The sequence below is a fragment of the Amblyomma maculatum genome, chromosome 6, assembly GCF_055883805.1.
Source record: "Amblyomma maculatum isolate TAMU_Amacu chromosome 6, ASM5588380v1, whole genome shotgun sequence".
Classification (NCBI taxonomy): domain Eukaryota; kingdom Metazoa; phylum Arthropoda; class Arachnida; order Ixodida; family Ixodidae; genus Amblyomma; species Amblyomma maculatum.
The window spans coordinates 10,221,414-10,234,229 of record NC_139349.1 but is presented as its reverse complement, the minus strand read 5'-3'; the positions used below and the strand labels follow the sequence as shown (position 1 = coordinate 10,234,229).

General features: G+C 48.1%; 1 protein-coding gene across 2 annotated transcripts in view; it reads right to left on the bottom strand.

Annotated features, from left to right (window-relative positions):
• LOC146185044 (cytochrome P450 3A24-like) overlaps positions 1 to 12,816 on the bottom strand; it is a 46,382-nt gene that overhangs the window by 16,222 nt on the left and 17,344 nt on the right. For both annotated transcript variants that reach the window (XM_084606033.1, XM_084606034.1), the window contains 4 exons: positions 5,338 to 5,434; positions 2,857 to 2,973; positions 2,562 to 2,650; positions 1,621 to 1,766 (listed from right to left, as the gene is read on the bottom strand). In XM_084606033.1, the coding sequence (XP_084462159.1) occupies positions 1,621 to 1,766; positions 2,562 to 2,650; positions 2,857 to 2,973; positions 5,338 to 5,434 (449 nt within the window). The remainder of the gene's footprint in view (positions 1 to 1,620; positions 1,767 to 2,561; positions 2,651 to 2,856; positions 2,974 to 5,337; positions 5,435 to 12,816) is intronic.

Sequence of the window (12,816 nt, the reverse complement as noted above, 5' to 3'; positions counted from 1 at the left end):
GCTGTGACGTCACAATCATATCTTGATGCGCGGTATGAAAAAACTGCAATATAATAGCTAATTCTTCACTTGTAATGGTTCCTGTCCTTGAGGCAGGCTGGCTTTATAAGTGTAGTGAATTCAAATGACACAGCAATGATTATATTGCAGTATTTTCATCCCTCGCATGGCCTAGACTTGACTTTGACGTCACAGCCATCGCTCGGCTGTTCAAACCGAAACTGAAACAGGTGAAAAGCGAAATTCGATTTTTAATTATTCAGCACTCGTAGCCGAATGTGACGGGGTGATCCGTGCAGAGTAATGGCCTAGACATCATTACAAGTGATAAAACAGGAACCCAAAAATGAGGTGTCTATAGTCCTTTAACTTTTTGTTTTAAGTAAACACGAAGGTGGACTAGTAACCACAAGAATGTCGCCATTTGCTAATAATGGTAAATAAACTTTAATTTCTGTAATGAAGGCCACAGTCGCAGTGACCTCCGTGAAGGACGCCTGCGCACGCTGAAGAAGTTTACAAAAGTTTGAATAGCTCAGCCGTACTCAGTTGTTTTACCGCGCACAGCTTCGAGCATACTCACAAAGAGCGCCGTAATTAGCCCATGCACGAATGTAATTCTCAGATGTTTCATCAGCGTAGAATTCATCACAAAATCCATGCGGCTACTATCTAAGCTGATTGATAACACCATAGGATCTGTCATATCCGTGCTTAGGGCTCGGAAATCTACCATCACTCGCCGGTAGATCCACTTGGCGAGGTAAGATGCGGGCCTTATGGGGAATGTTCCCGCAGCCTTCAATGAACAATGAGAATAAATCGAAGTGGCCTGCATGTTTAGATTACGTAACTGCAAAGACGATGAAGCCACTCTCGCCGACAACAGAGATGTTGTAACCAATAAAATGTCAAAACATAAGCCCCCCGCGCCGCTACCAAATGGCCGATTTCGCAACCAAATTGCATGTCTAAAGACAAGGATTATTCTTTCGACGCTCGGGGAGATGATGCAACGTTGCCAACTACGTCGAACGGCAAAACCCCGGCTAGGAGACTGATTCCTGTAGACGGAGGTATTAAAATGACAGCCTAAAGTTTTAAATGAACCTGCTACAGAAACTTTACAATAGAAGAAAGAGCAAAGAAATTATTTTCAGCTGGCAACCACGATTGGATGGTTCCCCTCCAATAACCCTCAAGCTGTTATTTTGGATGGTTTGGGCCGCAATAGCCTTATATAGCATTTTCCCCTTGGTGTCTAGTACAGAAACGCGTTTTATTGAAAGCCTGCTCCTTTATTGCTCATTTATGGAAGCTACAAGGTGTTGACGATCTCCTCGGCACAGGCTGCACTTACGACTCTATACCACGCAGTTGTGAAACTGCCCGCAGCTCATTCAGTCAATTCGGAATAATCATGTGAAGACCGTCTGACTTATTTTATTTGCGTTAAGGGTATTCAGCTGCCCTCCAAAAACCGCGATGAAAACTTTGCCTCAAATGACGTTTTTAATTAACGATTTTGTGAACAGAGCCCTCTCTGCAGATAATTTGTAGTGTAAAACGGATTAGCCGCTGTATCTACCTCAGCGCGAAAGTAAGCACTCCACTACTCACCTGTCACCAAAAGCCGCGCTGTGAGCCGTCCCGTGAAAGTCTGCCTTGATGTGGTGACGAACTCGTTCGTCTGATCCGAGTGGGAGTCCAGCCGAGTAGCGAATGCACACCGTGCGATCACATCAAGCGTGTAGTTTCCAAAAAACCTACGCAGCAGAAAGCAACGCATGATATCACCACAGCGGGGGCATGCTATTTCTCCGGTGAAACACTTGGATTAGTCTCCCCGATTCAGTCCTGACCTATTTAATTTAGTGTCTATGTATGCCAGCAGGGAACAGCGAACAATCAAGTACTGTCATACTCTCAGAAAACTTGCGCTGGAAAATTAATCTAAAATGTTTCTTAGAAAGTACAGAAGTAAATAAACAATAAAGTGTCCTGTGCAGAGGGTGAGTCCAATCCAGCAGCCTCGCCTGACAAACAGCATACTGCAGGGAATTAATGACGTCCCTGTAATTTCTCATCACTCTACGGTGAGCAGAACTCTCTTTCATGCCCATGCGGACCCTCTCAACTTCACAAGGACTGTACAAGGCCCATTCCACAGCTCTTAAGCGAACCATGTGGGCGGTATATTTGCGTCAAATACTTGATGCGGGAAAAGAATATCGAGCATGAAATTTAGTGTGAACGGGTGTTCTGATATATGATATTTTGTAGTTCACTTTTGCTCTCACTATATGAGTGGTCGCCTTGTTAGCACTTGTATTTTTTTTGTTTTTTTTTTCTACACTTCAAGTGAAAAGAATCTCCTCCTTTTCTCAGAAGTGGAAGGCAAATGCAGGGAACTTAAGTGATATCTAAAACTGGCCATTACTTACAAATTTTTAGTCAGCAAAATAAAAAACAAAATTTCCCCCTTGCGAAACTTTTTCTGAGAATGTTTGTGCCGCCATCTGCAGTTTGCACATCTATAGCAAAAGCGCGTGGCTGCTTACTGCTTGATGTCGATGTCCTCTTCATTTGAGGCCGCTTCCTTGAGGTGTTCTGCTGTTATCACTGCGCAGTCTTCAATCAGCGAGTTCATCTGCTTTTGTCAATAGGTGTAAGTACGAGACATGCCGAAAGACTGCATGAATTGTTACTTTTGCCGGCAACTATGGTGGCACTCTCATTTGGGGTGCCACTGTGGGCAGCAGCAGGCGAATAGTAATATAACGTTTTCCGAACAGTTTATTGCTATAATCTTATCACATGTTTACTATCAAAATGTTGCAAATACAACAATCGTACCTTTCGCAGCTTTCCGGTCGAGAACGCTGGACTGGCCGCTGGCCGAAGCTTACGCCAGCGCTCTACAGGACTGATACTCATCATGTTGTCTAGCAGAGAATCGTAGAATGTGATTTGCTGTGAAATATGGGAAGTACGGAGCATTACCACGGAGCAGTCATACCGGGAAAGTAAACTTTTGCTTGTGCCGGTAGGGGCCACTCGACTTATCACCTGCCTCATGACTAACCCGCGTGAGGCAGAATAACACAACACGGAGCAGCAAATAGTCCGAGAGCGAATAGCGAGCCAGTTACACTGGCTTAGCCTCCAGCCATGGCATGATAACCCTTATCCACGTAATGGCGTTAAATGCGCTGTTGTGCAGAAGATGAAACGTTAGGCGTTGTCGACGTTGTATGCAAAAACTCCCGCGCATGGCTCTAGCAACCGGTAGACTTGGCGCGCGACATGATCGGGCACTGGTTAGTAGACGGATTGGGCAAAGTATATTCCCCATTTGTCGCAATGTGGGGAGCAGCTGCAAGCATTTGCTGCTCATTTTAGAGGTGGGAGAGGGCGAGTTTGATATCGAGTCTGTCACGCTGTTCTTAGGTTATTCAGACGCACTCTTGATGCGCTCTATATCAATGTCGGGAGGACGCTTAAGACCAGCAGCTAGATAATGTGGTGGCTTAGGACTGTGTGTGATTATATTAAAAACACAATTTAAGAGATAATTAGGAGAACAGAGACTTCATGTAAACGAACGGGGAACGGCAAGCGGTGCAGCACACGTTAACCATTAAAGTTATTTTGCAGAGTTAAAAGTCTCCCGATATCTACTTTTCTGGAAACAATGCCTGCAATTAAGTGCTTCCACAGGTGTACTCAAACAAAGCCCTAGCGGATCAAGACAGAAAGAGCCGCTTTTGAAATCCTTTCTATCTGCGCGTTGCTCGTGTGGTAAATAGTTTCACTTTGCCCGGCAACTTTCCAGAACTCTTTTTTTTTTATTATTCAGACAATAACATGGTCAGAGATACAAGAGCAAAAAGCAAATGAACTCTGCCTTTACGGGACCTAAGCATCCGACAACAATGTTCAGAACAAGCAGTAGAAGCTAGAACATTATACGTTCAGATTTAAAGCTCATATTTGTACAAAATAAGACATATGGGAGTAAGGTGGACACCTTTCCATAGACATAAATATACACTGAATATTTACACAGCGTATTTAGAATAAGAAATACAACAAAATTCACGCAGTTAACGGAACATCAATTTATTAGGAATTCTTGCATGAACAACCCTTCAATCATGCGAACAGGAAAAGGGGTAATCGATAGCCTTTTTTTTAAGCAGTTCTTGGAAACATATTGCTGATTGATACTCGTGGTCCGTGTACATCTATACAGAACATTAGAAATTAAGAACGAAAGTATTTGTATCCCAGTTAGTCCGCACAAATGGTGCTCGGTAATGGACGTGCTTTATTATAAAAGGCGCATTACTGCTAGAGTATAATTGGACATATTTAGTGGGATTAGTTTGAAATCGTTAAAAATATAAAAATTCAATTTCAACTCAAATAATTTGCTCCCTTTTAGAATGGAATGCTCTGAAAGTACAAACCTGTATGATCACTGTATGTAAGGCTTTCGACATGTCGTATTGCTTTTTTTTTTTTTTTTCAACATCATCAGCCTCGCGAGGTTCATTTTTGTTGAGCGAACTCACAATGCCTTCGAGATCGAACTACAAGACTCCCTCCCCCTCAAAACCAACAGACAGCAAGTGCAAGAAGATTCAGTTTACCAATAGCCCTTAAAAGGAATGCACACAAACGAAGTATCTCGCAGTGTTCATTCACGTAACCGAAAACCGGAGGCTAGCGAAAGGTCGAAAGGCAACTGAGCCAACTCCTTGAAGTATGAAAAACATCAGTGTTATAGGTTTCGTATATCAGGCCCGGTGAATTAAAACAGAAACCCGCATTTATAATAGCCTAGCTTAATTCTTTCTGATGATTAAGGTTCGGCCACACTTGCTACGCGCATTTAAGATAGCTGTGCTAACGCTAGTCTATACAGTGATTGCTACCCGCAGAAATTAAACTTTCTAGCTCTGGGTCACGGAGAATAAAGTGAAGAGGTGAGAAGGAATTTGGTGTCATGTGGATGCCACGGCTACTTGAAAACGGTGCTAATAGGTGATTGTGATGAAAGACGTCTGCCGTGCAAACAATTTAGGTCCAGGAAGTCCTGGTGCTTAACATTACGACTGCTATTAGCACTCCCTCTCTAGTCCTTACAGTTGTACAAAATTTTGGATAGGTTCTACTACCTACCCCTGAAGATGAAAATGCAAATGAATATATGCATGGAAGTAAAAATAACGCTGTCACGTTACAAATAGCCGGACCGATGTATGCGTAACAAAGCAGACTCGAAGTTTCGATCATGCTTTCTGCCTGGAGTTTATGTATGTCGAGACATACCCTTCTGTTCGGGAGGACAGGGAAATCCTTGACAAGGACTTGCTTTACCACTTCCGGTTCGGCGACATACAAGATCATTTTGCCAGCTTCGAACGTCCTGCACGCGTAGAGGGAGAAATGAAAATAACTATTATCACTCAAATGGAATGCTCATATGCACTTACATAAAGCAAACAGTAAAGTAATGCGACGAATAAGTCTGAGACGGCACGAAGATGCAAATACATATATGACTATTTTATTTCGATCTCAATCGCTTCTACCTAACGACAGCTGATGGCGTGGAAAAAAAAAAAAAAGTATGTCACGCGCAAATTCGCAGCAACTTTTGCGTCCTTGTTACTTCAGAATGCTAGGCAGCGCTTTGTGAATGCGAACAACGTCATCGACCCCTAGAGATCCGCCTCGAATCAACGCAAACAGGCTCACCGCCGTGCCACTGCGCTCCTGTCTTTGATTATTATTATTTTTCCTTTCCAACTACACTTTTGGAATGCCATGCCATTCGAAGAAGCCCGCGCTTCCTTTTCTTCGCCTCCAGACACGCCCTCGACTGTAAGCGCTCCACGGCCTCAAGGCTTTTGAATAGTTATCTGTCTAACGGCAAAACTCGCTTGTATAGATATCTGGAGGAAATGCGTGGAAAAAATCACGTTTTACTGGTACCCACTTTCCGCATATAACTGGCAGGTATAATTTTAAACCGACGAACACCCCTCGGCGCTCGACTGCTGTCCCGCAGAATGCGGGAGCGAATCCCGGGTCGCGGCGAAGAGCAAGGCGCCCGTGTACTGTGTGACGTCAGTGCACGTAAAGAAACAAGGTGGTCAAAATTTCCAGAGCCTTCCACTACAACGGCCCTTGCAGTTTTGTCGCATTGGGATGTTAAATCCTATAATTCAAACCAACCAAAACCTATGAACGGAGGGGAAAACAATACGCGTTATGTTCTTTTAAGTAGGATATATTGTCACGGTGTGAAGTCTCTGATCAGAAGTCACCGCGGGACACAGGAGTAACAGAAGTCACAGTGCGGCAGGAAACTAGCAGGCCCGCTTCGACAGAAGAACTTCAGTTTCTTCGCCTCGAGGAAACGAACGTCGGTTTCTTCGCCTCGAGGAGGCACACGCTCGCGATCAGCGCAGAGAGAAGATAAAGAATGCAGCGTGTCATTGCCCCCCGGGTACAAGAAGCATCGCCCCGATGCTGGAAGTGTGGGTAGAGATAAAAACAAACAAACAAAACAACCATTGCATGAAGGGCAGTTGCTCGCGCACAGAAAGAGTCAACACTATCGGTCGTAATACGGTTTCAAGCGGACCACGTGGACCACGTCCGGGAGCGTGCAGCGTCGGGACTTTTTAAATCCATCAGGAACAACCTCATAGTTTAGGTCCCCAACTTGGCTTACCACTTTGTACGGGCCAAAGTAACGACACAGCAGTTTCTCACTGAGGCCTCGTCGACGTACAGGAAACCAAACCCAGACACGGTCTCCAGCTGTGTACCGGGCGTCACGGTGTCGGAGGTTGTATCGTTGGGCATCGCGGCGTTGCTGATTCTGAATTCGCAGCCTGGCCAGCTGACGGGCCTCTTCGGCGAGGTGCAGAAAGGTGTGAACATCTGCTTGTTGGTTGCCGTCGTCTAGATGTGGTAACATGGCATCAAGCATTGTGGTCACTTCACGGCCATGGACCAGACGGAAAGGTGTCATGTTCGTTGTTTCCTGGACCGCTGTATTGTAAGCAAAGGTAACGTACGGGAGCACTTCAACCCACGTTTTGTGCTCTACGTCGACGTACATTGAGGGCATGTCAGCGAGTGTTTTGTTCAAGCGTTCGGTCAAGCCGTTCGTTTGAGGATGGTAAGGTGTCGCCTTCCTGTGCTCAGTATGACTGTGAATTAAAATCTGCTGCAGCAATTCGGCTGTAAATGCGGCTCCTCTGTCAGTAATCAAAATCTCCGGTGCGCCATGGCACAGGACAACGCAATTGATGAAAAACTTTGCAACCTCTAAGGCAGTACTGTTGGGTAGAGCGGAGGTTTCCGCGTATCGTGTAAGGTAATCCGTAGCAATAATGACCCACCGGTTACCAGAGTGTGAAAGGGGAAATGGTCCCAGCATGTCCATGCCAATCTGCTGGAAAGGCCTCGATGGTGGGTCTATTGGCTTCAAGAGTCCGGTGGGCTTAGCCGGCGGCACCTTACGACGCTGACAGTTGCGACACGTTTTCACATAGTGTGAAACGTCTGAGTTAAGTCGAGGCCAGTAGTACTTTTCCTTGAGCCTTGCAAGCGTGCGGGTGACTCCCAAATGTCCAGAGGTTGGCTCATCGTGGCAAGCTTGTAAGATTTCATCACGTAGACACATAGGTACAACGATCAGGTACGGCGTTTGGCTGGCGGAAAAGTTTTTCTTCATGAGGACACCATTGCGCACACATAACGATGACAGAGCACGCTTGAAAGCTCTCGGAGCGGTTGTACATGCACCCTTTAGATAGTCCATGATGTGCCGAAGTTCGGGATCTGCAGATTGTCTTTCAGCGAGGCACTCTGTGCTGATGGCATTTAACAGTATGGCCTCATCAGGAATTTCATCTGCGGGGGGATCTACAGGGGCACGTGAGAGGCAGTCGGCGTCCGAATGCTGACGGCCAGATTTGTACGTGACAGTTATGCCGAATTCCTGTAATCGTAGACTCCATCTTACAAGACGGGTTGAAGGATCCTTTAGGGTTGCAAGCCAACATAGGGCATGGTGGTCAGTCACTAACTTGAATGGTTTCCCGTAAAGGTATGGCCGGAATTTTGACGTCGCCCACACAATGGCTAGACATTCTTTCTCTGTTGCAGAATAGTTCGATTCGGCTTTAGATAGACAGCGACTGGCGTAAGCGATTACACGTTCTTGGCCGCCCTGGATTTGAACTAGAACGGCGCCCAGGCCTATGTTGCTTGCATCGGTGTGAAGCTCCGTGTCGGCGTTTTCGTCGAAGTGAGCCAATATGGGAGGTGTTTGTAGGCAGCGTTGAAGCTCTTTGAATGCTTGTTCCTGTGGTGCGTCCCAAGTGAAAGCCGTGTCTGTCTTTGTCAGACGTGTTAGGGGCTCGGCGAGTCGAGCGAAATCTTTGACGTAGCGCCGGTAGTAGGCACATAAGCCAAGAAATCGTCGAACAGCTTTCTGGTCTTTGGGCGGAGGGAAGTTGGCAATAGCTGTCGTTTTCTCTGGATCCGGCAGGACACCAGCGTGGCTTACGACGTGCCCCAAGAACTTGAGCTCCGTATAAGCAAAATGACATTTCTCGTTCTTTAACGTAAGGCCAGAGGATGTTATGGCTTGAAAAACAGTTTCAAGGCGCCGAAGGTGCTCCTCGAACGTTGGAGCGAAGACCACAACGTCGTCAAGGTAAACGAGACATGTCTGCCACTTGAGATCTGCAAGTACGGTGTCCATAAGCCGTTGGAAAGTAGCCGGCGCAGAGCAGAGACCGAAGGGCATAGCCTTGAACTCGTAGAGCCCATCCGGAGTAATAAACGCCGTTTTCTCGCGGTCCCTCTCATCTACCTCTATTTGCCAGTATCCGGATTTCAAGTCTATTGAAGAGAAATATTTCGCGGAGCAGAGACGATCCAGAGCATCGTCGATGCGTGGCAGAGGATAGACGTCTTTCTTTGTAACTTTGTTTAGCCGGCGGTAATCCACACAAAACCTCAGCGTACCATCCTTTTTCTTCACAAGAACGACAGGTGCAGCCCATATGGACTCCGCGAGGGCTGGATAACATCGTCGCGAAGCATCTCTTTCACTTGGCGGGTGATAGCGGCGCGTTCAGTCGGAGACACTCGGTAAGGTGACTGTCTGAGAGGTGGCACGGTATCATCCGTAATAATGCGATGCTTGGCGAGATCGGTTCTGCCAACACGTGAAGAGTTGGAGAAGGTCGCCCGATAGCGCTGGAGGAGCTGGTTCACTTGGCGATGCTGCAGTTGAGAAAGCGCAGGGTTAATGTCGAAGTGTAAATCGGTGGTAGGCCTCTCCATTTCGGTCAATGACAGCGTCGCAAGTCCAGAGGCTTTTCGAACATGCGTGATACCGCAAATATGGCCCACTACAGTCCCAGTGCTTAAATGCTGGTGCTCACCGCCAAAATTTGTGAGTAGGACGTCTGCTTTGCCGTCTTCGAGGCGAACGACTCCTCTGGCTACAGCAAGACTGCGTTCGAAAAGTAAGATCTGTTTACTCTCCACGACACCTTCAAAGTTTCGCAGTGTATTCGCAGCCACAGACGTCATCACGCTGGAACGGGGCGGAATAGTGACGTGATCATCAAGGATGTGCAGTGCTGTCGGTCGCTCTGAAGCACTGTGTATTGCGTTCTCAGTCGATAAGGTCACTGACTTAGTCTGCAGGTCGATAACGGCTCCATTCTCTGCTAAGAAATCCATGCCAAGGATGACGTCGCGGGAACACTGGACAAGTACGACGAAGGTTGCTAAGTACGTTTCTTCTTGCACAGTTACCCTAGAAGTGCAGGCACCGGTCGGCGTTATCAAATGGCCTCCGGCGGTACGAATTTGTGGGCCTGTCCAGGGTGTAGTCACCTTTTTCAAAGTGGCGGCGAAAAGCCCACTCATCACAGAATAATCGGCGCCGGTATCCACAAGCGCTGTCACGTCGGTTCCGTCCACTGAAATGTTCAGGTCGGCGGTTACGGCTGTGGTGTTACCGGAACGTCGCGGAGTCCGGTCACGGCTGCGGTGTGGTACTAGCTGATTTCGTGTCGTCGGAGAACTGGAGCGCCGAGGCAGCGGATCATTGTGGGGCGCATCGTGTCGTCGTGAAACGGAGTGGCCATCCGGTTGCAGCGGTGGAGGAGCTTGAGAATTTCGTCGATGAGCAACCTTCCCTCCAAAGGTTGCCGCGGCTAGTTTTCCCGATGGGGGCTAGGGGAGCGGACCCGCGTCAGGCCGGCATTACCACGTGTCTGCGAGGAGTATTGGCGCGGTGAGGGCGACCGCGAGTAGTCATAGGGCGTTCCGGATGATTCAGCCAAGTACGCGTCAATGGCAGGGGGTCGTTCACCACGCTGCGGCTTTCGCGCTTCGGCGCTAAATCCCGGCAGACCCATTCGTCGGTAATAGCAATCGCGGATCAGGTGAACAGCTTCGCCACAGTGGAAGCACAGTGGGCGATTATCGCGAGTGCGCCAGACGTCGCTTTTGCGTGGACGCATCTGAGAAATTCGAGCGGGAGGTGCTTGACGAGTGTATGCAGGGGCTGCTTGGTGCTGACTGGGAGGTGGATGCTGGCTGGGAGGTGGACAGGCACGACGAGTGACTGCGGCGTAGGTCATGGCCTGCTGTGGTGGCATTGTCGGGAGTGGCTCGGGTGGGTTGAGTGCCTGGTTGACCTCTTCCCGAACCATCTGAGAAAGGCTGGATACTTGAGGGGGTGCTGCCGTCGAAAATAGTTTTTGCAGCTCCTCGCGTACGATGGCCCGTATGGTCTCACGGAGCACGTCAGTGCTACCAGTGTCCGCGATGGCGGCAGCAATAGGGATGGACGGCCGCTCGTAGTGCTTAGATCGCATCTCTAGAGCCCTCTCAGTGGTAGTGGCCTCGGATACAAATTCCCCGATGGTCTTGGGGGGACATCGCACTAATCCAACGAAGATCTGTTCCTTAATTCCCTTCATGAGATAGCGAAGTTTTTTTTCTTCGGACATGTTTGGATCAGCGCGACAGAATAGCCTCGTCATGTCCTCGAAGTAAACGAGGACGCTCTCGTTAGGGAGCTGAACTCTCGTCTGTAGGAGCAGCTCGGCGCGTTCTTTCCGAAAAACGGTGGTGAAAGCTTGCAGGAACTGGTCCTTGAAGGAACTCCACGTTGTTATAGTAGTCTCATGATTTTCAAACCATGTACGAGCTGAACCGTCGAGCGAAAAAAATACATGCTGCAGTTTCTGGTCGTCGCCCCAGCGATTGTACTGGGCTACTCGCTCAAATTTATCTAGCCAGTCTTCCGGGTCGTCGCCGGGAAAGGCTTGGAAGATGGGTATCTCCCGCGGCTGCTGCAACACGAAGGAGGGGGCAGTGGTGTCTACCTGCGTCATTACGGGTGGTTGTGTTGTCTCCGAAGGTGGTGCTGGAGAAGATGGTGGCGGCCTCGCAGTACGAGAAAATTGTAGAGGCGCGAATTCAGGATCAAGCCCTCGAAGCCGTCGGCTACTCTGATGGGTAGGCGTAATCTCGATGGTAGGAGATCCTTGAGGGCTGGAGTCTCGGCTGGTTGGAGGTGTTCGGAGCATGGGTTGCGTTACCCAGCACCTCCACTAGATGTCACGGTGTGAAGTCTCTGATCAGAAGTCACCGCGGGACACAGGAGTAACAGAAGTCACAGTGCGGCAGGAAACTAGCAGGCCCGCTTCGACAGAAGAACTTCAGTTTCTTCGCCTCGAGGAGACGAACGTCGGTTTCTTCGCCTCGAGGAGGCACACGCTCGCGATCAGCGCAGAGGGAAGATAAAGAATGCAGCGTGTCAATATGTCTTGGAGTCACAATTACATTAGGGATGTACGAACGACGTACTCCCTTTGTAAAGTCAAGAGGAACCAAATGACTTCGTTTTGGTCCATGCTGCGTTAGTATTCGTGGACACCATTCCAAAGTGCTTCTTAAATGAGAGAAAATCAATCTCGACCTGGCCCACATAAAACCTAATTTTCGCGGATGCTGCAAGAGTGCTATAGTAGAGGACTTTGAAGCCAACCAGTCGGACGTGTTTACTTTTGAGAAGGCTCGACATATAATAATTAGACGGATGCGTTGCCTTTATTAGATAGCTACAATATTTTTTTCTATTGTATAAAAATGGACTGCTCAGAATTATTTTCATTCTATGGAATGAAATAAAAGTAATCTATTTTGTAGCGAGAGCTACATTGGCCACAGTCTCGCCATTTCGCCGTGCCTCTCCGTGCCTGTCTGGTGCCTGTTTGAAGAGCGAAGAAAGAAGAAGAAGCAGAAGAAGTCGTGGGAGGCGGTAGCTGGCAGCTGACATGGCCGAGCACTAACTGGACGTAGGGCTTTCTGACATTATGTTTGGCAGGATCTGCCAACACGGGCCTCTCCTTTCATATGGGAGGATGATATCACAATCAGCCTGCCAAAACCATTGCATTCACCTTATCCCTATGCCACGCAGGCATGTTCATACGGCTCGGTTAAAGCGGGACTTTATATGTTGGCTGGTAGCTTACGCTGTCTCTTCACCGCGAATGTGGGAGTAAAAACAGGGAGCGAGAGGTGCCGTAGGGGGGAAGGGGGGGGGGGGGGGGGGGGGGGCTTCGGATCACGGGGCGATAGAGGTTTTCGCCTCATCGCACTTTAGTGGTCAAAAGTACCCCTATGGCATAAATAAAAAAAAAATAGAGTAAACTGCTATGTGCAAAGGCCATGTTTTACTTTCAGGCCGAA